This window comes from Rhinoraja longicauda, chromosome 24 (genome assembly GCF_053455715.1).
Source record: "Rhinoraja longicauda isolate Sanriku21f chromosome 24, sRhiLon1.1, whole genome shotgun sequence".
Classification (NCBI taxonomy): domain Eukaryota; kingdom Metazoa; phylum Chordata; class Chondrichthyes; order Rajiformes; family Arhynchobatidae; genus Rhinoraja; species Rhinoraja longicauda.
Genome location: NC_135976.1, coordinates 12,445,857 through 12,470,448, shown reverse-complemented (window position 1 = coordinate 12,470,448; position 24,592 = coordinate 12,445,857). Strand labels below are relative to the sequence as shown.

The following is a 24,592-nucleotide window of genomic DNA, read 5'->3' as shown; positions in this document are numbered from 1 at the left end:
ACCAGATGTGACCTTGGTTTTAATGTCTTATCCAAAAGATGGTGCCCCTATTAGAATTGCATTCCTGCAGTACTACTTTTGAGTGAGATTTGATTTTTGTGCTCAAATCCATGCAACATGAACCTCAAATAATAAATCCTGGAAAATATGAATGAAATCCTCTGAAAATAGGATGAAATATAGCACGTTAACCAACAAGTCTTTAAAATTCTAACAATCAGGACATTTTGGCAAATTACTCTTGCAGTAAAGGGTTTCATGACAAAATCATGCACTTTTGATGATTCTTTAGTTGTGTGAACTAACGTGTCAACATCTTTGACATGTACTTCCGGTAATCTATATACTAAAACTCTCGTTTGTTTGTTTGTTTGTTTCTGAACTACAGCCAAAACAGTATACGATAGCGCGACAATTTTAGGCTCACCTTACTCACCGTCGTCCATTTGGTGCTAATGGAAGATGTTTCATTGAAATCGGTGCTTTATTTTTATAGTTATTCACATTTTAAAGTTTAAATCTATCTCCTAGGGAGGGGGGAGGGAGGGAGGGCGTGAAGAGAGGGGGGAGGAGGGATAAGGGAGGTTGAGGGGGATGGAGTGGGGGGGAAGGGTGGGAGGGGGAGGGGAGGGAGGAGGGGGAAAGGGGGGAGGGGGGAGGAGAGGGGGCTGCACCAATGCAGGAGGTTTGTGCCCAACAGGTCCACTTGGTCGAATTGAAGTTAACTCTGAGTACAGAATCTAAACACTATTCCTTTCAAGGTTAATTCATATAAAATCTATAAAGTACATTCTCTTAAATTCATAAGATGCTTATGCTAGTTGTATTTAATGGGATCTAGTTTGTGCATGTGATTTTGATGATCAATTTTCCGTACATCAAAGAATTAATCCTTATGAAATTCTTGAAGATATCCATTAAAGGGGAGATGGTTGATGGGACAGTTCACATTGATTTAAAATTCACCTAGAATATTTATCTAATGTTAAAATATTAATTGGCTTTGATATTAGATGAATTGAATTATAAAGAGATTAAAAATTAAAAAGTGAGAGTAAATGTAATGCCCCTATTCAAGGTTTTGTTGTATGATTATCACATGTATGGAGATACAGTGAAAAGCTTTATTTTGCACCCTATCATATCAAATCAAATAGCATGAAAACATAAATACAATCAAACCAAACTGGAATACGATAGGGGGAACTGGGGAAGATATAGAGTGCAGAATATAGTTCTCAGCACTGTAGCGCATCAGTGCCAGAGACAAAGTCCAATGTTTGCAATGGGGTAGTGATGAATTGGACAGTACTCTAGCTTGTGGAAGGAACGTTCAGAAGTCTAGTCAAGAAAGAAGGGTGGCACATTGTAGCAGCGGTAGCCTTACAGCACCAGAGACCTGGGTTCGATGGTGACTACAAGTGCTCTCTGTAAGTTCTCCCAGTGACCACGTGGGTGCTCCGGTTTCCCCCCACACTCCAAAGACATACAGGTTTGTAAGTTAATTGGCCTTGGTAAAATTGTAAATTGTCCCTAATGTGTCGGATAGTGCTAATGTACGGGGTGATCGCTGGTCAGTGGGCTGAAGGGCCTGTTTCTGCATTGTATTTCTACAGTCTAAAATCTAAAGTAAATCTCCTAAAACATAAAGTTTTAAAACAGGAAATTGTAAGCAAGATTGCTCGTCATAGGGCATTGGGAAAAATGCTGAAATTAAAGAAGACATTTAACAAACCCGAGGACATTGAAGCAGAGTCAATGTCATTGACTCAAGTGTGGGGGATTTGAAGTACGGTCTCATTATTTTGACCGGATTTCAGGAGGTGCTGGATCACCAGTTGCCTTACATCGGCGAAACCAAGCGCAGGCTCGGCGATCGCTTCGCTCAACACCTGCGCTCGGTCCGCATTGACCAAACTGATCTCCCGGTGGCCGAGCACTTCAACTCCCCCTCCCATTCCCAGTCTGACCTTTCTGTCATGGGCCTCTTCCAGTGCCACAGTGAGGCCCACCGGAAATTGGAGGAACAGCACCTCATATTTCGCCTGGGCAGCTTACAGCCCAGTGGTATGAACATCGACTTCTCCAACTTTAGATTGTTCCTCTGTCCCTCTCTTCCCCTCCTCCTTCCCAGATCTCCCTATATCTTCCTATCTCCACCTATATCCTTCATTTGTCCCGCCCCCCTGACATCAGTCTGAAGAAGGGTCTCGACCCGAAACATCACCCATTCCTTCTCTCCTGAGATGCTGCCTGACCTGCTGAGTTACTCCAGCATTTTGTGAATAAATACCTTCGATTTGTACCAGCATCTGCAGTTATTTTCTTATACTACCAGTTGCCGGTAAGTCGGTGGTGGACCTCTACTGAATAAATCAACATGCAGGTACGAGTGCTTTGGAAACTAATGGAGTTTAATGCAAAGGTATGGCACAGGAAAGGAGTGAGATTTTGACACAGCTTTGCAGGATGGTGTAGGTGATCCAGGGGAATGGGAAGAGAGAGGGAGAGTGGTAATGAGGCCAAGTTTGAATAGGCTATTGAATGTTATTGAATAGTGGAGCAGGCTCAAGTGGCCAAATGGCTGACTCACATTTCCTACGTTGCTATGACATGATATCCAAAGATCTACAACTGAAAGGAAAAAAAAATATTATAACAATATCCACCATTCAATGCAAGATAATTCAAGGCGGTTGTTAATCTTTTTATTCACTATTGGCATATTATTGAAGTACTTGACTGATACATTTATACATTTGTTGAAGTCACACCAGGAAAATCTACTCCAGTATGTTTTCATATTTCATTCTGATGAATATTTTAATTAAATATAATTTGTGCTTTAATATTTCAATTTGTGATGCTTGTATGCAATTGTATTTAATTTGCTGCTATTTAATTGATATTTATAATTTTAAAAACTCAAGGCTCAGATCGCAAAATGGTACGCGTCAAAAACCATATAGACAGATTATTTTTGGCAGTCCAGTTGGCCTTTGCTCTTTGGGATTGACTTGGGTTACAGTTCCAGATACCATATCAATGTGTGGTAATTTTAGTTCTATTGCATAAACCCCTTATGGATTTCCTCCTTAGAAAAGCAAACAAAAAATAATTATCGTGATTGTCTTTGAAATCTCCCATCACGGATTATAACCTTGCTCCGAAGAAGGATCTCGACCCGAAACGTCACCAAATCCTTCTTACCAGAGACGCTGCCTGTCCCGCTGAGTTACTTCAGCATTTTGTGTCTATCTTCAGTGTAAACTATCTTCAGCATCTGCAGTTCCTTCCTACACAACTGATCACAACATCCCTGTTAGTCCTTAAGAAATTTCATGCCAGCATTTAAACACTTCCCCCTACTGTAATGAGTGATATGATTCCAAGTCTCTCAGTAGTTCTTTATGGCTAACGCACCTCCAATTTAATCTGTAGGAAATGCTGGTACAAATCGAAGGTATCACAAAATGCTGGAGTAACTCAGCAGGTCAGGCAGCATCTTGGAGAGAAGGAATGGGTGACGTTTCGGGTCGAGACCCTTCTTCAGAAACGTCTCCCATTCCAATTTAATCTGGATCATTCTTTTGATTTGGCACTCCTCCATGTTACTTCCTACTGATTTACCTTTTTACATAGACATAGAAACATAGAAAATAGGTGCAGGAGGAGGCCATTTGGCCCTTCGAGCCATTCATTGTGCTTATGGCTGATCATCCACATTCAGTAACCTGTGCCTGCCTTCTCCCCATACCCCTTGATTCCACTAGCCCCTAGATTTACCTTTGACAAGCATCTCTGATAGAGGTGCCTATAATGCGATTCATCTGAATATCAAATGGAATGCAAATGCGGCATTCAATGCTCTCCCATAAATGACTCCTCCCCTCACTGCTCTCACAACTCACTGTATAAATCCACCATATGTTACACTGCATTGAAAATCTGTCAGTGCGTAATTACACTTGGTCCTGCTGGAATGAAGTCCTCACTCAAAAGACAAATTTCCATTTTTATGCCGCAATTTTCCAATCAGTCATTTTAAGAGGGTTAACATTGACAATAAAATTACTCTGAACATAAAGTAAGGCTTCCAGGTCCATCAACTTACAAACTGTCTCCACTGTTTAGCTTGCAGTTACTACCTTTATAAATCCCAATCCTAAACCATTACTACCTGTATAAATCCCAATCCTAAACCATTACTACCTGTATAAATCCCAATCCTAAACCATTACTACCTGTATAAATCCCAGTTAATGATTGATTATTAGTCTTCATGTGAGAACACAAGAAACTTGATCACGTGGAATGTTTGTTTAATCATGTTCTGAGATGAGGCCTTAACATGCTTGCATGAAGTTAGCACTCTGCTATCTTTGGAAAGAAAACTACAGATGCTGGTTTAAATCGAAGGTAGACACAAAATGCTGGAGTAACTCAGTGGGTCAGGCAGCATCTCTGGAGAGAAGGAATGGGTGACGTTTCGGGTCGAGACCCTTCGGAACGTCACCCATTCCTTCGCTCAAAAGATGCTATCTGCCCTGCTGAGTTACTCCAGCATTTTGTGTCTACTCTGCTATCTTAGTTTAGTTTAGAGAGATTAGTTTAGTTTGGAGATACAGCGTGGAGACAGGCCCTTTAGTCCACCAAGTCCACGCCGACCAACGATCACCCATCCACTAGTTCTATCCTACACATCAGGGACAATTTACAGAAGCCAATTTACCGAAAAACGTACATGTGTTTGGAATGTGGGAGGAAACTGGACCGCCCGGAGAAAACCCACGCGGTCACAGGGAGAACGTACAAACTCCATACAGACAGCACCTGTAGTCAGGATTGAATGCTGGAGTCTTGCGCTGTGAGGCAGCAACTCTTCTGCTACACAACTGTTTCACTGTGTATTTCTGGTCTGCGCCGACCAGCGATTACCGTACACAATCACTATCCTACACTAGGGCCGATAGACAATAGGTGCAGGAGGAGGCCATTCAGCCCTTCGAGCCAGCACCGCCATTCAATGTGATCATGGCTGATCATTCTCAATCAGTACCCTGTTCCTGCCTTCTCCACATACCCCCTGACTCTGCTATCCTTAAGAGCTCTATCCAGCTCTCTCTTGAATGCATTCAGAGAATTGGCCTCCACTGCCTTCTGAGGCAGAGAATTCCACAGATTCACAACTCTCTGACTGAAAAAGTTTTTCCTCATCTCAGTTCTAAATGGCCTACCCCTTATTCTTAATCTGTGGCCCCTTGTTCTATGTAAGAATTCCGTGAAAACTAGATGTGGGAAGTAATTAATACCAGAGACTACGTGGAAAAGCAATCACATTGGCAGAAAAGGCGATTTTGTCAGATTGGGACCACAGAAATAAATTCCAATTGGCAAAACACAAACTTTTCACCTACTGGATGGCTGTACATGCATAATTGTGGTAATTTAATTTATGAATCGTTGCTTTTCTTCAGAACTAAGAAGCATACTAAAAATGGGGCTTCTGATAATAGATATAAGTATTGATTTCCCAGGACTTATTTAGTATATTGCAAATTTAGAATCTCATTGATATTTAAAAGTTAATAATTCAGTGCAGCTGTGGGATTTCAACACTTCTCTGGAAGAATGACCTTCTGTCATCCGTAGTTAGTTTGGATATATGTGCAAAAGTCATTTTTGACAGTCAAAAGACGTTTTTTTGATTAATGTATGTCACTTTCTAAAAACCTGCTGCAGAGTGCTTTAAAATGCACTGCAAGTGCCAGGTCCACTTGCTTTTCAAGCGTAATGTGTTTGCTTTGCATTCGGCTTCTCAAATTTATTTTCCTTTCTCTCTTTCAGCTGGGATGAAAGTAGTTCCGTGAGCAGTGGCCTCAGTGACACCTCTGACAATCTCAGTTCTGAAGATTTAAATGCCAGTTCATCTCTCAACTCCGATCCAACCACTCCCGTGGCTTCCAGGCGAAACTCTGGCATTGCGGTAAGAATAAAATAGAATGATAAGAAAAAAATAGAGCAATAACAATCTGTTTGTATGGTGGTGTTATAAACTTCTCCTCCAGAAAACAAAGGGCCAAGATCATTGTTGAATCATCTCTTTATCTCTTTGAATCAAATAAAGATCATTATTTTTGGTTATTTAATCCAGCACCACTTGTTCACAGACCTGGTAGTATTGCTGATCTGTGTCGGAAGGAACTGCAGATGCTGGTTTAAACTGAAGATAGACACAAAAAAAAGCTGGAATAACTCAGCGGGACAGGCAGCATCTCTGGAGAAAGGGAATAGGTCACTGAGCCTATTTCAATAAAAGAGCTTGTTTTATTTGTGTTTTTTTTTGTTGCTTTGGGCCATTTCTCAAAACTGCAAACAAAAAAGAAATGGGGAACTGTGTATTTCCTGAGCAGTTTTACAACAAGGAAACAAGTGCCTGTTACTTTATTTGTGCGTGTTTTCTACACGTTTTGCTTTTCTGTCATTTTATAATGCCCCGTTGTTTTAACATACTATTTGGGCACAAGCCAAGAAGTATGTTACAGCACGTTACTTGTTGGATGCTGGCAGGGCAAAGGGGCATGATTAATATTACATCCACATAGAAAGCCGGTGCAGGAGGGAAAGTTATATCTTCTGAAACACATGATATAATCCTCCCCCAACCAATTCTTTCACCTCATAATGTACTGCATGGAAGACAGCCAAATAACCATCAATAATCGGGTGTGTTACACCAAAAGGCAGAGTGGAATCTGTATCGCAGTACAGCTGTGCTCATGCTAAGTTTTGAAAGACATATATAGTAAAGATTGTCTTTGTTTGAAACTGTTCATCTGCAATTAGAAATATATTCGAAAAGCATCTGTCAGCTGGAGCAGACCTACACAGGGATTTTTGAAATGTATAAATGCATAGATATAGAAAATGACTGTTCCAATCTGGGATTGCATTAAACTTCTCTTCGGGGATTATCGCTCACTATTGCAAAAAATGAATGTGAAAGTTGGCAACAACAAGAGAAGTAAGTTTGTCTGGGGAGTTCGACACAAAATGTTGAAGTAACTCAGCGAGACAGGCAGCATCTCTGGATGGAAGGAATGGAGTACGTTTTGGGTCTAGACCCTTCTTCAGACTGAGAGTCGGGGAGAGGGAGACAGAGAGATGTGGAAGGGTAAGGTGTTGTTCGTTTTCAGGTACGGCACTTTCAGTGGTGAGCCAGGACGTTAATACTGAAATTACGCTTCTGCTTCTGCCGCGTGGTTACGATTTAAAGATGAATACTTCGCTGCCGCGAGTAAACAGGTCAACTGGCCAGCAGTAAAGAAATCCAGGAAGTAGGAAGTCTATCTAGAGTTTTGAATTTACTTCGAAGCGGTCGAACTTCTGTAGTGGAAAGAAATCGGGAACTGTACAAAGGTAGAAGATTGGATTGACCGATGAGGTTTTTGTATGGCAGAAGCTGTTTGGTTTAACCTTTCAGCAAAAAGCAGGGTGCAAAAGAATATAGTGGCCAAGATGTTGAATGGTAGCAGTTAAGATGCATTCATGGGGCAGACTACCACAGACCAAGGTGAGTTTTGCTTCAAGTATATTTTTTTTAGTGCTCGGACCAAGGTTTTTCCCAAATGTCCAAGAATAGCGATAATGGTGAGAGTGAGAAAATATAATGGAGATGTTGGGGGCAAATTTGTGAAGGGAGGTGAGCACTTATTAGACCCAATGATATATTGGCATTTGTACGCTTAGCTTTTGTTGTCCCATAGTTTAGTTGTAAAGGCAACTTAGATTCTCATGTGGCAATGGGGATTGGGTTTCGTCGTTAAACGTTTAGCTTGTGTGTTTATCAACATGTAGACAGTTTATTACTGAATATGGAGTTAGTTATTATCCTTTGGCGTTACTGTGTGTAAGCAGTTTGATTCATTGATTGATTGTTACGTTATTGTCACGTCTACTTTGTACAGTGAAATGCTTTGTTTTGCATTCAATACACAAATATGCAAAGAGTAAAGGGCCGCTGACGAAGTTACAAAAGTCTTCAATATCGTTCCCTCTTCCTTCCTACCCCCCCCCCCCCTCACCACCACCCTCCGTCCCTCTCTGTTCTCGGTGGCACCCATCCGTGCTGGGTCCCTCTTTGTTCTCAGTTGCCCCCCCCCCCCCCCCCCCCACGCTGGGTCCCTCTTTGTTCTCAGTTCCCCCACCCCCACACTGGGTCCCTCTTTGTTCTCAGTGTCCGTCCCCCCCCCATGCCGGGTCCCTCTTTGTTCTCGGCAGCGCCCCCTCGGCTGACCGCAGGCACTCACCTGGGCGACGACTCTCCGACGATCCTCCATTCTCGCCGATGTTCATCTCGCTTGCTGACGGCCCCACTTGCCCGACCGGCAGCGGGGTCCAGTCCTGGTCGGCCCCGCACCAGTGGCCAAGTGCGCTCCAGCAAGACCGCGCAGCGCTCACCGGGAGCTGCATTGTGCGCTGGCGCGGCGCTCGCTGGGAGTTTAGATACTACTTTGGCATGGGCTTGGTTTTAATGGATGAGCGCTTATCCTGGTGCTATAGCACAAGTACTTTGTGTTTTAACAGTAATACAGGAGAGCACGAACTGTGCAAAACTTAGTTTAGTTTAGAGATACTGTGCAGAAACAGACCCTTCGGACCACTGAATCTGCACCCACCAGCGATCGCCACACGTTAACACTATCCGACACACGCTAGGGACAATTTGACATTTATACCAAGCCAACTAACCTACAAACTTGTACGTCTTCGGAGTGTGGGAGGAAACCGAATACCTTGGAAAAAACCCATGCAGGTCACCAGGAGAATGTACAAATTCTGTCCAGACCGCACTCGTGGTCAGGATCACACCTAGTCTCTGGTGCTGTAAGGTAGTAACTCTACTGCTGCACCACTGTGCCACCCTAGTGTGTTGGGGATGGGTAATATGAGGAAAAGTTAACTTGATGGGTTATGGCATAATTTAACGTGATATTTACTGGGCTATTTCTCGGTGCCGTGCCACATAAATCGGAGCAATGTCAGACATCTTCCACGAGCACCCTGAAGACCTCCTCTTTGAGTGGCTCGGGTAGTGAGGGTTCAATGCATGCATTGGTAGCAGCAATGCATACACTCGACATATTTATACCTCACACTGCCTCAGCAAGGCTAGCAGCATAATCAACCCTGGCCACTCCCTCTTCTCTCCTCTCCCATCAGGCAAAAAGGTATAGAATTATGAAAATGCACACCTCCAGATTCAGGGACAGATTCTTCCCAGCTGTTATCAGGCAATTGAATCATCCTACCACAGCCAGAGAGCAGTGCTGAACTACTATCTACCTCCTTGGTGACCCTCGGACTATCCTTGATCGGACTTTGCTGACTTTGCCTTGCACTCAATGTTGCTCCCTTATCATGTATCTATACACTGTGAATGGCTCGATTGTAATCATGTAATCATCTTTCCGCTGTCTGGTTAGCACGCAACAAGAGTATCACTGTACACGCAACAAGTGTATCACTGTACCTCGATACACATCACAATAAACTAAACTGTAAACTGTAAGCATTCAGCAATCCATTAGCACATCAGCTGTGTTGAAGATCTGGAGGGAAATTTCAGACTTAGACAATAGACAATAGACAATAGGTGCATTCAGCCCTTCGAGCCAGCACCGCCATTCAATGCGATCATGGCTGATCACTCTCAATCAGTACCCCGTTCCTGCCTTCTCCCCATACCCCCTCACTCCGCTATCCTTAAGAGCTCTATCCAGCTCTCTCTTGAAAGCATCCAACGAACTGGCCTCCACTGTCTTCTGAGGCAGAGAATTCCACACCTTCACCACTCTCTGACTGAAAAAGTTCTTCCTCATCTCCGTTCTAAATGGCACCATGCAATGGCAGAGAGATCTGGATATCCCATTAAGGTTGAATTTTCACTGAAAAGGTATCAAACCGTGCACTAAACGTGGCACTAAATGATCATATTTTTAGGAAAGTGAGTTTTGTAAGATGGAACATGTCTGTCAGTTGTACAAATTAAAATTCCAGCTGCGTAACTTTTATTTATATGAAGCATCGAATGACTCCATTACATTCAGCTACGTTCACGCAAAGGAACGAAAGATGAGGGGGAGAGATAGAGACTTTATTGTATATAATTGATGCCTGAAGATCTCAACAAAAAGTAGCACAAGTTGAGATATCTGATAGTATACATATTGTGTTCCTCAATGGTAGCTCAAAATTCCAATTTATGAAACATTTAATTTATTTGGAGGATGCATCTCAGTAGCTTAGAGGAATACATTGGGAAAGCATTTTCCCATTTGCAATATAGAATCTTGCTCCAAATTATTTAATTTATAAAAATGATACATTTGTAAATATGGCTGCTCGAAATATAAACTGGTATTGTCTAGCTCTACTACTGTATCAGTGAAGTGTAAGAAAATAACTGCAGATGCTGGTACAAATCGAAGGTATTTATTCACAAAATGCTGGAGTAACTCAGCAGGTCAGGCAGCATCTCAGGGGAGAAGGAATGGGCGACGTTTCGGGTCGAGACCCTTCTTCAGACTGAAGTTCATTTGCCATGTGTTAGTTTACAATATATACTTAGCAAGTAGTGCAAATGCAGTAAGAACTCCATTATTTAGTAATAGAAATTCTCTTTTACAGGCAGTCAGAATCATCTGTTAGGCCACAATAGTTTTGGCATGTACATGTCTAGTGCTTCCATGAGCTGATATATGATTGGATTTTGGTTTCCAGTCATGTATCACCTCAGGGAAACATGCATGGAGCACAGCAGTAGATGTAAGTGTGTACTGGAGGCTGCCTACTAGCTAGCAAAATACCAAGTGAGGGCCGATTGCTATTTAGTTTAGTTGAGAGTTTAGTTTAGAGATACAACACAGAAGCAGGCCCTTCGGCCCACCAAGTCCCCGCCGACCAGCGATCCCAGTGCACAGTGCTATAATACACACTAGGGTCAATTCACAATTTATTTTTACCAAAGCCAAATTAACCTACAAACCTGCACATCTTGGGAGTATGGGAGGAACCCGGAGCACTCAGAGAAAGCCCACGCGGTCTCAGGGAGAGCGTACAAACTCCGTACAGGCAGCACCCGTAGTAAGAATCAAACCCGGGTCTCTGGCGCTGTAAGGCACCAACTCTACTGCTGCGCCACCGTGCCGACCCTGCGATGCTGTTCTTTATTTACAATCCAAAGGAAGTGGCTAGGACCTTTTGGTTGAATTGCATTCACCGAGAGTTGAATGATAGCAATGTTTTTTTCCCCGAAATTGGAGTCTAATATCCAGACAGTATACACTAAATCATGTTCCTCCAGAAAATAGCATGCGAGAATTTATTTTAATACGTCCTTCAATATTGCGCATGTAAATTATTTCCCATTCAAAGAGAAACGAGGGGAGCAATCACCAGCAAACAACAGGGTGATTCTCGTAACCAAGTTGTGGCTTCCACCTTCTAGATACTGATTGCAAGTAATTGAAAGGTATCTGTACACCGTGGATGGTTCAATTGTAATCATGTACAGTCTTTCCGCTGACTGGTTAGCACGCAATAAAAAGCTTTTCGCTGTGCCTTGGTGCATGGGACAATAAACTAAACTAAACTAAAAAAACGGAACCACTCAGAGAGTGTTTTTTTCTTTTAGAATTCACTGCTTGGAGGGGTGGTGGTTACAGAATTGGTCAGTGCCTTCGGAAAGGAATTGGATAGGCACTTGAGAGAGACAATGGAACTAAACAATGGAGGAGTGCAGCGAAATGGGATGAAAAAGATCACACTGCCAAGAGCTGGCATGGCCTCAATGGGCAGAATGGCCTCCTTTTCTGCTGTAATGATTCAATAATTCTATGATTACTTGGGAAGGAAGACAGGAACGTTTTTCTTGAAAATCATGTTTTCCTTTTAGTCATAAACAGTGAGTGATACAAGATTATTTAGGATTCGGCAAGGTTTGCGTCATCTCTATAATGTTTTATCTCTCTCAGGAAAAGCAGCATCTGCTCAGTGTCTCTGGTTGACCAAAAATTAGCTCTGGCTTGGAGTTCATTGCAGTTGCCCAAGTTTGTCTGCCTTGACCCTAAAGTATGTTCCACGATCTAGTTTGTTCTTCAACATCACTGTCTGACAATTTTGTTGCTATTCGTCTTCAATAGTTGAGGTAAAATGGTGTCGCTACAAGCTTGCCTTTCTCAACCTTGGTTAGCCCTGCTAAAAATAAAAAGCTTTAATCAAAATTATTCATGTTTTAAAACATTTTCTTTTACTTACTGGACGGATGTGACCCTTACACCCTGACTCCGCAGATATTTCTCCCCAAATTATTAGCATCCTTAGGGTATCACAAAATGCTGGAGTAACTCAGCGGGTCAGCCAGCATCTCAGGAGAGAAGGAATGGGTGACGTTTCGGGTCGAGACCCTTACCCGAAACGTCACCCATTCCTTCTCTCCTGAGATGCTGCCTGACCCGCTGAGTTACTCCAGCATTTTGTGATACCTTCGATTTGTACCAGCATCTGCAGTTATTTTCCTACACAGCATCCTTAGGGTGGCACATTGGTGCAGCGGTAGAGTTGCTGCCTTACAGCGTCGGATATCCGCGTTTGATCCTGACTGCGGGTGCTGTCTGTACGGAGTTTGTACGTTCTCCCTGTGACCGCTCGGGCTTTCTCCCGGTGCTCCACTTTCCACCCACACTCCAAAGATGTACAGGTTTGTAGGTTTGTTAAATTGTCCCTAGTGTCTAGAATAGTGTGAGTGCGTGGGGTGATCGCTGATAGGCGCGGTTTCGGTGGGCCAAAGGGCCTGTTTCTATGCTGTATCCCTAAACTCCAAAGTCAATCTCCTAAAGCCCCTTGCCGTTTCTGACGGGGGGGTCCTGGATCTGAACTGTTAATTCTGTTTCTCTTTCCACGGATTCTGCCGGAACGTATGAGTCCATATAATTCACCCCCTCCCTCTTCCCGATATTCCCACCTTCTTCCCTCGCCCACTTTCCCCTGTGACCCACCTGGACTGACACCTGTGACTCCTCTCCCCCACACCCTTCCCACCTACATTCCTTCTTCAAGCCTCACAATTCTCAACTCTTCAATCATTTTGTCTCACACCTTTTGTTTTTTCATCTCTGCCCTTTTTCCAACCATTTGCCTAACAAAAAACCCTCTTCACCTGCATCAAACTATTACCTGCCAGGATTTGTCCTGCCTCTCCACCCCTTACAATCAGTCTGAAGAAGGATGTCGACCTGGAACGTCACTTATCCATGTTCTCCTGGGATGCTGCTTGACCTGCTGAGTTACTTGAGTACGTGGGTCTTCAGCTGAGTGTTTGCAGCTAGTTTACACTTCCGGCTTCATAAATTGTAGTACTGTAGACAATTTACGTCTAGCTCAAATTTGCAGTCAGTTGCAAATCAGATAGTAAGTGTTACCACTCAGCAAAGATTGGAACCTACTTAATGTGCAGATTGTGAAGAATGGACAATCTGAGAAAGGAGGTTGCGTCCTTTCATTGCCTGACTAACTGAATGTTCCCAATGCTGTTTAATGTCACCCTACTCCATGTCAGAATGCTGTGACACAGAGGTCATCGCCAATCTGTTCCAATCTGTCCTCTGAGATCTTTCTGAAGCCCCAGCTGAGTGCACGATTTCACGCAACCTCCTCCCGTCTCACTTGTGAACATGTGTGCAAACAAGGCACATCTTATTTACGATCTATTCACAAAATGTCTGTTGAAAGCTTTCGGTTCATAATGTGACCTTTGTGTTCCATTCCACTTTCCAACTTTCATCATTCTCTCAAGAGAGAATTGCACTCCAGGTCATGTTTGAGAGACGGGGCGGTCTGATCTGGGTTCGGAGATTCATTGGAGCAATGGGTAGGCACGGTGTTGCAGCGGTAGAGTTGCTACTGTACTGTGCCAGAGCCCCTTGTTCAATCCTGTCTACGGGTTCCATCTGTATGGAATTTGTACGTACTCCCTGTAATCGCATGGGCTTTCACTGGGTGTCCCGATTTCCTCCCACCCTCCAAAGACATACAGGTTTGTAGGGTAATTGACATTGTAGGATAGTGCTAGTGTACGAGGATCGCTGGACGGCATGGACTCAGTGGGCCGAAGGGCCTGTTTCCGCACTGTACCTCTAAACTAAACAAAACTTAACTAATGGTAAAGGGAAGGGGAAACCAGGGCAAATAGTGCACATCCATATAGCTTGTAGGCACAACAAGTTTCTTTAAACCACACATATTCTTTGCATTAATTAATATGTCAGGGAAAGCATGGTTCTTATTTACTGCATCCCCAACATTTTTGGAAACATGTATTTTACACAAAACATTTTCTCCATAAGCTTTTATTTACAGTGATGAATTTGTTCTATTCTGAAATGTGGCACAGCAATAGAGTTGCTGTCTGTACCGTGGTTGTACGTTCTGCCTGTGACCCTACGTGGTTTTCTCTGAGTGCTCCGGTTTCCTTTTCCTTTGACATTCCAATGACGTACAGGTTTATAGGTTAATTGGCTTCTGTAAATTGCCCCTATTGTATAGTATAGAACTAGTGTAAGGGTGATCGCTGGGCGGCACGGCCTCAGTGGGCTGAAGGGCCTGTTTCCACGCTGTATCTCTAAACTAAACAATACATTCCTCTTCAGAAACAAAAACAGTGCTGGTTGGTCTGGTCTTCGAGGCTGTGATTCAAATGTTCCACTAAATTATGGCTTGAAAATTTGACATCTGCCAAAACTAATAATGTCTTTAAATATTATTAAGCACGCTGCTGAGTCTTCAATACTGTTAATCTGTGTTTAATGAAGCATAATAAAGTTAAGTAGTATTTGTGAGTCTTGGAAACTTTTCTAGTATTCCTTATTGTAACTTACTGAGTTTTCATGATCACCGGTAAATTCTTCTGGCATAATATCATACATAGATACATAGAAAATAGGTGCAGGAGTAGGCCATTCGGCCCTTCGAGCCAAAAGTTACCTCTCAGATTCCTGTTAAATCTTTCCCCCTTACCTTAAACCTATGTCCTCTGGTTCTCGATTCCCCTACCCTGGGCAAGAGACTCTGTGCGTCTACCCGATCTATTCCTCTCATGATTTCATGCACCTCTATAAAGTCACCCCTTATCGCATTGCATGTGATAGAATAGAGTCCTAGCCGACTCAACCTCTCCCTATAGCTCTGACCCTCGACTCCTGGCAACATCCTCGTAAATCTAATTGTAATTGTCAGCTATTTCTCCCACGGAAAGATAATCACAGCCAGTCTACCAAAATGGTTAATCACTGCAATTAAAAGATTATTGTCTCTTTCTAAATAGAGACCAACTTTATTCATTTAAAACTGTTTTATTAATTGATTGTAGGATACAGTGGTTAAATAGGCCGTTTGGCCCATTGAGTCATGCCAGCCATCGATCACTTGTTCACACTTGTTCTATGTTATCCCACTTGTGCATCCACTCCCTACTCACGAGGAGCAATGTACAGAGGCCAAATAACCTACAAACCAGCACGTCTTCGGGATGTGGGAGGAAACCAGAGTACCCGGTGGAAAACCCACGGGAAGAACGTGCAAACTCCACAAAGACATGACTCAAGTTCAGGATCGAACCCGGGTCTCTGGCGCTGGGAGGCAGCAGCTCTACCTGCTGCACCATCATGCCATGATATTCATGGCGTGATCTTTTAACACTTCACACTGCACTTTACGGGGTGACATTGGGCTGACATGTAAGAATGACAGCATTTCAGCAGAAAATACGAAGCTATAATTTTTATCATCCATCAATGTTTGCCAAGCTTCAGTTGTTCTCAGACTTTCAAAAACAACTATCCGTGCAGTTATAAAACTCCCTCTGATAACTTGGTCATGGAGAAGCACCAAGCAGTATCATTTTGAAAGATATGTCCGCTCTTGCTCCCCCTCCCTCCATTCGTAACAAGGACAGAGTCCCCCTTGTCCTCACCTTCCATCCCATCAGCCATCGCATACAACAAATCATCCACCAACATTTCTGCCACCTCCAATGGGATCCCACTACTGGCTACATCTTCCCATCTCCACCCCTTTCTGCTTTCCGCAGAGACCGTTCCTCCTAGACTCCCTGGTCCACTCACCCTTCCCACCCAAAACAACCCCCTCCCCAGGTACTTTCCACTGCAGCGGCAGGAGATGCAACACCTGTCCCTTTACCTCCCACCTCGATTCCATCCAAGGACCCAAACAGTCTTTCCAGGTGAGACAGATGTTCACCTGCACCTCCTCCAACCTCATCTATTGTATCCGCTGCTCTAGATGTCAACTTCTTTACATCGGCGAAACCAAATGCAGGCTCGGCGATCGTTTCACTCAACACCTCTGCTCAGTCCGCCTTAACCAACCTGATCTCCCGGTGGCTCAGCATTTCAACTCCCCACTCCCAGTCTGACATTTCTGTCATGTGCCTCCTACAGTGCCATAGTGAGGCCCACCGGAAATTGGAGGAACAGCACCTCATATTTCGCTTGGGCATTTTACACCCCAGTGTTGACTTCTCCCACTTCAGGTAGTCCCAGCTTCCCCTCTCTATCCCCTCCCCTTCCCAGTTCTCCCACCATTCTCCCTGTCTCCAACTACATCCTATCTTTGTCCCGCCCCCTCCCCTGACATCATTCTGAAGAAGGGTCTCGACCCGAAACGTCACCCATTCCTTCTCTCCCGAGATGCTGCCTGACCCGCTGAGTTACTCCAGCATTTTGTGTCTACATTCATTTTTAAAAACCCAGTTTTGAATAGGGAAAGAGAAAGGGAATAATGATGAATTCAATCATAACACGTTACACGTAGACAAGCTTTCTTATACATATGACATTGATTTTACGTACATTTCTCTTTTGGCAACGTAATCCTGAAACAGTAGATAGTGGTCTCAGTGAGAAGATTGTAAATACACTGCAGGTAATTCACTGGGCTGTTTTAGAAAACATAGAAAATAGGTGCAGGAGGAGGCCATTCGGCCCTTCGAACCAGCGCTGCCATTCATTGTGATCATGGCTGATCATCCACAATCTAACCTGTTCTCAACTTCACCCCATATCCCCTGATTCCACTAGCTCCCAGAGCTCTATCTAACTCTCTCTTAAATTCTTCCAGTGACTTGGCCTCCACTGCCCTCCATGGCAGAGAATTCCACAAATTCACAACTCTCTGGGTGAAAAAGTTCCTTCTCACCTCAGTTTTAAGTTTTGAGTGATGGAAGTGGAGCTGAAAATTCATTTTGGAAGATGACCGTTTATTTTCCACACCCTAGGGCCTTGCCGAATACAACCTTTGGGAACAGTCATAAACCTTGAATCAGGGAGCCAAATTACTTAGCAACGTTAAATCAGATAGAGTATTTCTGCTTGCAAATGAACATGTTAATTCTTTAGCAAAACATAAAATCCTGGATTAACTCAGCAGGTCAAGCAGTATCTCTGGAGAAAATGGATAGGTGAGGTTTCAGGTCGGGACCCTCCTTCAGTATGTCGTCTTCTTCTGTCTGCCATCTCACTGGAGGACATGGATAGGAGCGGCACTGTGGCGGAGCGGTATAATTGCTGCCTTACAGCACAAGAAACTCAGGTTTGATCCTGACTGTGGCGGCTGTCCTTACGGAGTTTGTGCGTTCATCCTGTGACCACGTGGGTTTTTTCCGGGTTCTTTAACAAAACACGAAATGCTGGGTTAAATCAGTAGGTCAGGCAGCATTCTTCAGACTGATTGTTGTTGGGGGGGGGGTGGGGGGGGGTGGGGGGGGGGTGGGGGGGGAGAAAGCTGGAAAAGAGGTGCGTGTGTACGGGGGGGGGGGGTGTTGGGTTGGTGGCAGAACAAAGCCTGGCAAGTGATAGGTGGATACAGGTAATCGATGGGTGGACAAAGGGTAAAGATGAAAAGAACACAAAAGGGGACAGAAAGGAATTCCATATGGAGAGAAGTGAAACGTAAAGCAAGAGAGAAGAATACAGGTGGAAAGGGATGGGAGGGAGTTGTTGATTCTTTAGATTGACACAAAATACTGGAGTAGTGAGACCGCACCTGGAATACTGTGTGCAGTTTTGGTCTCCAAATTTGAGGAAGGATATTCTTGCTATTGAGGGCATGCAGCGTAGGTTTACTAGGTTAATTCCCGGAATGGCGGGACTTTCATATGTTGAAAGACTGGAGCGACTAGGCTTGTATACACTGGAATTTAGAAGGATGAGAGGAGATCTTATCGAAACGTATAAGATTATTAAGGGGTTGGACACGTTAGAGGCAGGAAACATGTTCCCAATGTTGGGGGAGTCCAGAACAAGGGGCCACAGTTTAAGAATATGGGGTAGGCCATTTAGAACTGAGATGAGGAAAAACTTTTTCAGTCAGAGAGTTGTGAATATGTGGAATTCTCTGCCTCAGAAGGCAGTGGAGGCCAATTCCCTGAATGCATTCAAGAGAGAGCTGGATAGAGCTCTTAAGGATAGCGGAGTCAGGGGGTATGGGGAGAAGGCAGGAATGGGGTACTGATTGAGAATGATCAGCCATGATCACATTGAATGGCGGTGCTGGCTCGAAGGGCCGAATGGCCTCCTCCTGCACCTATTGGGAAAAAAAACGGGAAAAAAAACAACTCAGCAGGTCAGGCAACATCTCTGGAGAAAAGGAATAGGTGAAGTTTCGTGTCGAGGCCCTTCTTCAGACTTAAGCAGACTGAAGAAAGGTCTCGATGCAAAATGTCACCTATTCCTTTTCTCCAGAGATGCTGCCTGAATGGCTGAGTTACTCCAGCATTTTGTGTCTATCTTTGGTGTGAACCAGCATCTGCAGGTCTTCCCTGCACTGTTAATTCTTTAGGTTCTTTTTCATCATATTCCTCCATCATTGCCATTTGTTTGGGTTTTCACCGGAGAACAGTTGTTCACCTGCTCTGTGTGGTTTCATTGCAGCTGCGGACTGACGCGGAGAAGCGGTCCATGGTTGAGAGCGGTCTGACCTGGTGCGGCAGCTCAGAAGGCAAAGGGCAGAAGAAGTCTGAGAGCGGCTACGATGCCAGCAACCTCAAGATGGATCAAAACACCAAGTGGAGACGGATTCGCAGCGAGTCAGCTGACGAGACCACGAAAGGAGAACTCAAGAAACCGCAACCTGCCGTGCAAACGAGTTCACTGAAGAAGAATGCGGCACCTGTGGGGGTAACTTCCCCAATGACGTGTTCAGGAGCAGGCTCTCTGAAACCAGCTGGTGAGTGGCAACAAAGCTGAGGGCCGCTTCGTGAAAGCATATTTTACACAAAGGCCGTTTAGTTTAGTTTAGAGATACAGTGAGGAAACAGGCCCTTCGGCTCACTGAGTCCACGCCGACCATCGATCGCCCCGTACACTAACACTATCAAACACACTAGGGACAATTTACAATTCTAGCCGAAGCCAACTAACCTGCAAACCTGCACGTCTTTGGAGTTTGGGAGGAAACCAGAGCACCCGGAGAAAACCTACGTGGTTACAGGGAGAATGTACAAACTCCGTGGTCAGGATCGAATCTGGGTCTCTGGTGGTCAAAAGGCCTTTGAGCAGATGTGTAAGACCACAGTTAGACAAAAGTACAAATAATTTGCTGGTGAATTTTCCCTTGCATTTCCAATTTCCAGTTCACTGTGACCTTTAAAATGATGTGGCTCCATGATGAAAATATTTCACTCTAATCTCTGTTTTCTTCCCAAAGGAACTGTATGTGACAACCTTTGCTTACTTATTGCACTCTCATTTTTCTCCAAGGGGGTCTGCTTCTTTGCAAAGAAACATGTGTAGCCCAGGAACTGAATTTCACCCATTTTTAGCATGTTAATTCGGGGTTATATTTTGCCAAATGAAGGATCAGGAAAAGAAAGACACAAAGTGCTGGAGTAACTTAACGAGTCAGGTACCATTTCTGGAGAACATGGAGATTCGGGTCCCTTTTTCAGACTGATGCTACCTGTTCAGATGATCCATCCGTGTTCTGCAGGGATGCTGACTGACCCGCTGAGTTACTCCAGCATTTTGTGTCTTTCCTTGGTAAACCAGCATTTGCAGTGTTTCCACGTCATCCAAAGAACATAGTGAACTTGTATTTTCTCCTGTTTGAAAGCATTGAATCATGGCCTGCTCATCGACAGAGAGGAGCTCTCTAAAGAGCTCACAAAAGAGCTCGCAAGCTACATTATTTCCCAGTTGATTGCCGGGGGGCAGGTTAGCATTGCTAGAGAGTACTCTCAGGCACACTGGGGATGAGGAAGTCCCAGGAAGTGGTAAAGGAGTACGTCCATTGGTTGTGGAGAGGTCACGCTGATTCTCTCTGCAACTCCTTGGATCACTCATCCCTTCCCACCCAAATCCCCCCCCCCCTCCCCGGGTACTTTCCCCTGCAACCGCAGGAGATGCAACACCTGTCCGTATACCTCCTCCCTTGACTCCATCCAGGGACTCCGACAGTCCTTCCAGGTGAGACAGAAGTCACAAGCACCTCCTCTAACCTCTGTTACTACATCCGATGTTCCCGGTGTTGGCTCCTGTACATCGGCGAGACAAAGCACAGACCAGGCGACCATCTTTTTTATTGAACACTTACGCTCGGTCCGCCAAGTCCTACTGGATCTCGCAATTGCCATCCACATTAACTCCCCTTCCCACACTGACCTTTCCGTCCTGGGCCTCCTCCATTGCCAGAGTGAGGCCACACACAAATGGGCAGCTTACACCCCAATAGGAATGGACATTGAATTGTCTATTAGAGTATTAGGTAACTTCCACAGACACTCCCCTCCTCTCCCCTCCTCCCCCCTCGCTCACCCACCCCCTCACCCCCCCCCCCCCCCACCCCCCACACCCTTCCTCCACTAACATTTCGTTAACCGGTTCCACGGTTCACAATGATGTATCCCTCTTGGGATCACACTGTTCCCAGCCAACAATCAGCCTATCGGGAAACCTACAAGCCTGAGGTAGGCCTTGCCGGCCTTGATTTGTCCTCGTTTCCAGTTCACTCACCACCCTCCCTTCCCACAATCAGTTTGAAAAAGGGTCCTGACCTAAAATGTCACCCATTCATTTCCTTCAGAAATGCTGCCTGATACACTGAGTTACGTCAGCATTTAGGGAGGCACAGTGGCGCAGCGGTAGATCTACTTCCTTACAGCGCCAGAGACCCGTGTTCAATCTTCACCACGAGTGCTGTCTTTACGGAGTTTTACGTTCTCTCTGTGACCTGCGTGGGCTTTCTCAGGCTGCTCCGGTTTCTTCCCTCACTCCAAAGACACACAAGTTTGTAGGTTAATTGGCTTCAGTAAAAAAATTATAAATTGTCCCTCGTGTAGGAAAGTGCTAGTGTACGGGGTGATTGCTGGTCGGCGCGGACTCGGTGGGCCGAAGGGCCTGTTTCCTCGCTGTATTTCCAAAGTCTAAAGTAGTCATTTTGTGTCTAACACTGGATCCCTAATGGCTCTCATGCCCCACCCCTTTCTTATTGTAAAACAGCCAGATAATGCACCATGCTGTGAAAGGGTCACTCACTGAGAACCATGTGAACTCTCTCCACCTATATCCTTCCTTTGTCCCGCCCCCCTGACATCAGTCTGAAGAAGGGTCTTGACCCGAAACGTCACCCATTCCTTCTCTCCCGAGATGCTGCCCGACCTGCTGAGTTACTCCAGCATTTTGTGAATAAATCGATTTGTACCAGCATCTGCAGTTATTTTCCTGAACTACGAGACAAATTGTTTCAGCATCTTCTCTGAGCTCCACAGTGCAGAGATGCTGCGGTCTTTCTCACTGCTGCCTGTGTACAAATGGGGAGCACATGAATATCAATGTAGGCAGTCAGCCAATGCTAACTCAGAGCCCCAGCCAGGAACCTTCATCTCACATACTGTTCCTGACCTGCCCACGGCTTGCTGGTTGCATTAAGTCAGAAACATGTAGGTCATTGCCCTTTTGCTTTAGATCCAAAGTCAGAAACTCACTCTGCTCTTGTTGAAAATGTTTCCACCGGTGTGAAACAGAATGAGTACTTGATGTACGGGCGGCACGGTAGCGCAGCGGTAGAGTTGCTGCTTTACAGCGAATGCAGTGCTGGAGACTCGGGTTCGATCCTGACTACGGGTGCTGCACTGTAAGGAGTTTGTACTTTCTCCCCGTGACCTGCGTGGGTTTTCTCCGAGATCTTCGGTTTCCTCCCACACTCCAAAGACGTACAGGTATGTAGGTTAATTGGCTGGGTAAATGTAAAAATTGTCCCTAGTGGGTGTAGGATAGTGTTAATGTACGGGGATCACTGGGCGGCACGGACTTGGAGGGCCGAAAAGGCCTGTTTCCGGCTGTATATATATGATATATGTCAGTGCTTGGATACACTGTCAAGAATTAAGGTAGACCCAAAATGCTGGAAAATTCTCACGAACAGGCAGCATCTCTGGAGAGAAGGAATAGGTGACGTTTCGGGTCAAGGCCCTTCTTTAGAGATGCTGCCTGTCCCACTGAGTTACACCAGCTACTTGTATTTACCAACAATGGAACTACCAAGCAACACCCTGCCTGAGGTAATTTGTGGCTGGCTCTTTTTGGCCCTGGTCTTTTCTCGTATCCAGTTCTTCACCTCCCCCCCCCCCCCCCCCCCTCCCCCACAACCCCCTACTCCCAACCCAAGATGTCACCCATCCTTTCTTGCCAGAGAAGCTGCCTGACCTGTTGAGCTACTCCAGCACTTTGTGACTATCTTTGGTACAAGCCAGCATCTGCAGTTTTTTGTTTCTCCATTTGCAGTTCCTTTTATCTCAGTTTTTTATGTCATGTCGTTGCTGCTGATAGCTTTCTTGGAGACAATAAATGCAATGGATTGGTAGTGGGATTGTGATGCACTTCACTATTCTCTCTGTGTTGTGCCAAGTCACAACCTGACTACCCTTTGGTGCACGACTGTCAAAGATCATGATGAGTCCATGAATGCACAATGACAAACCCGAAATGTATCCACTTTACAAAATGATTGTTCACATATTATAAGATAAATTTAGAAGTGCAGAATAATTATTAATTCTGTCATGTCAGCATTACAAATATGAATTTAGATGATGCATGCAGCGTACATGATAGGATAGGTTTAGAGGGATATGGGCCAAGAGCGGGCAGGTGGGACTGGTGTAGATGAGGCATGTTGGCCGGCGTGAGAAAGGTGGGCCGAAAGGCCTATTTCCAAGCTGTATGACTCTATGACTCTGTTCCTTGATTTTCACAGTTATTGATGTCGTTTGTACAGGATCAATGTCTTGTATTATCCATAGGTATTGATTATCACCATATAACCTCCACATGATACAGTAACGTAGTACTGAATTAGCAATTTACGACAATATTTTGAATTATTAAATCAACATGGTTCCACCAGGGCTGAAATAAAATATTATCCCACAATTGATCGTAATACCAAACATAGTTTGTCAAGTGTAAACATGAAGTCACAAATTAATATTCCCTTTAGGAAGCTTAGCTTGAAGATAGTGAAGATCAAAGATGGGGCTGCAGTCCCATGTAGACTTCAAATACAGTTCCCTGCAGGGATATTTATTCTGTTCATTCCTCTCTGTATGTAACAAATGAATACAAACAAGCTTATGAAAATGTTGTTAATATTTATATATTCATATGGTTTGATTTGGAAAATGAATATCAAGGGCAGGTTTCACAACTCCTTCCCCCTGCCCCCTACAACAGAAAGATACCAAATTAATCTTCTAAGTAATTGCTTTTGCCCAGCCACATTGAGCTAAGGAACATATCCACATACATCTATCATATCATATCATATCATATATATACAGCCGGAAACAGGCCTTTTCGGCCCTCCAAGTCCGTGCCGCCCAGTGATCCCCGTACATTAACACTATCCTACACCCACTAGGGACAATTTTTTTTAACATTTACCCAGCCAATTAACCTACATACCTGTACGTCTTTGGAGTGTGGGAGGAAACCGAAGATCTCGGAGTAAACCCACGCAGGTCACGGGGAGAACGTACAAACTCCTTACAGTGCAGCACCCGTAGTCAGGATCGAACCTGAGTCTCCGGCGCTGCATTCGCTGTAAAGCAGCAACTCTACCGCTGCGCTACCGTGCCGCCCATCTTAGTTTAGATAGCCATGTTATTTTACACCAAAGCACTGTCACTCGTGCTTTAATGACTTTGCAGCATCAGCCAAATAGAAAATGCTGTTAAAGATGTTTGAAAAGTTGAAAGTGTTAGCAGGGGGAAAAAAAGGATTAAGATTCCTATTGTGTAAATGCTGCATCAGCAACTTCCATTATTTTGCACATTCATCGAGGTGCTTCGAATAAAATTGATTCCTTGGTGCTACTAAAGCAGATGACCAAGCCCTTGGTTGACGACTAGCTTCTAAGTAGTGTCTTAAAGGAGGAAAGAGGGAGAGATAAAAACAAAGCATGAAGACACAGCAACAGCGATGGAACAGTTAAGTTTTAGATGTGCAAGAGTCCCAAAATA

At 44.4% G+C, this 24,592-nt stretch overlaps 1 protein-coding gene across 11 annotated transcripts in view; it reads left to right on the top strand.

The window, feature by feature from the left end:
• Positions 1–24,592, top strand: part of LOC144605429 (neuron navigator 1-like) — a 602,839-nt gene that overhangs the window by 440,652 nt on the left and 137,595 nt on the right. For all 11 annotated transcript variants that reach the window (XM_078420673.1, XM_078420677.1, XM_078420676.1 and 8 more), the window contains 2 exons: positions 5,848–5,986; positions 19,008–19,302. In XM_078420673.1, the coding sequence (XP_078276799.1) occupies positions 5,848–5,986; positions 19,008–19,302 (434 nt within the window). The remainder of the gene's footprint in view (positions 1–5,847; positions 5,987–19,007; positions 19,303–24,592) is intronic.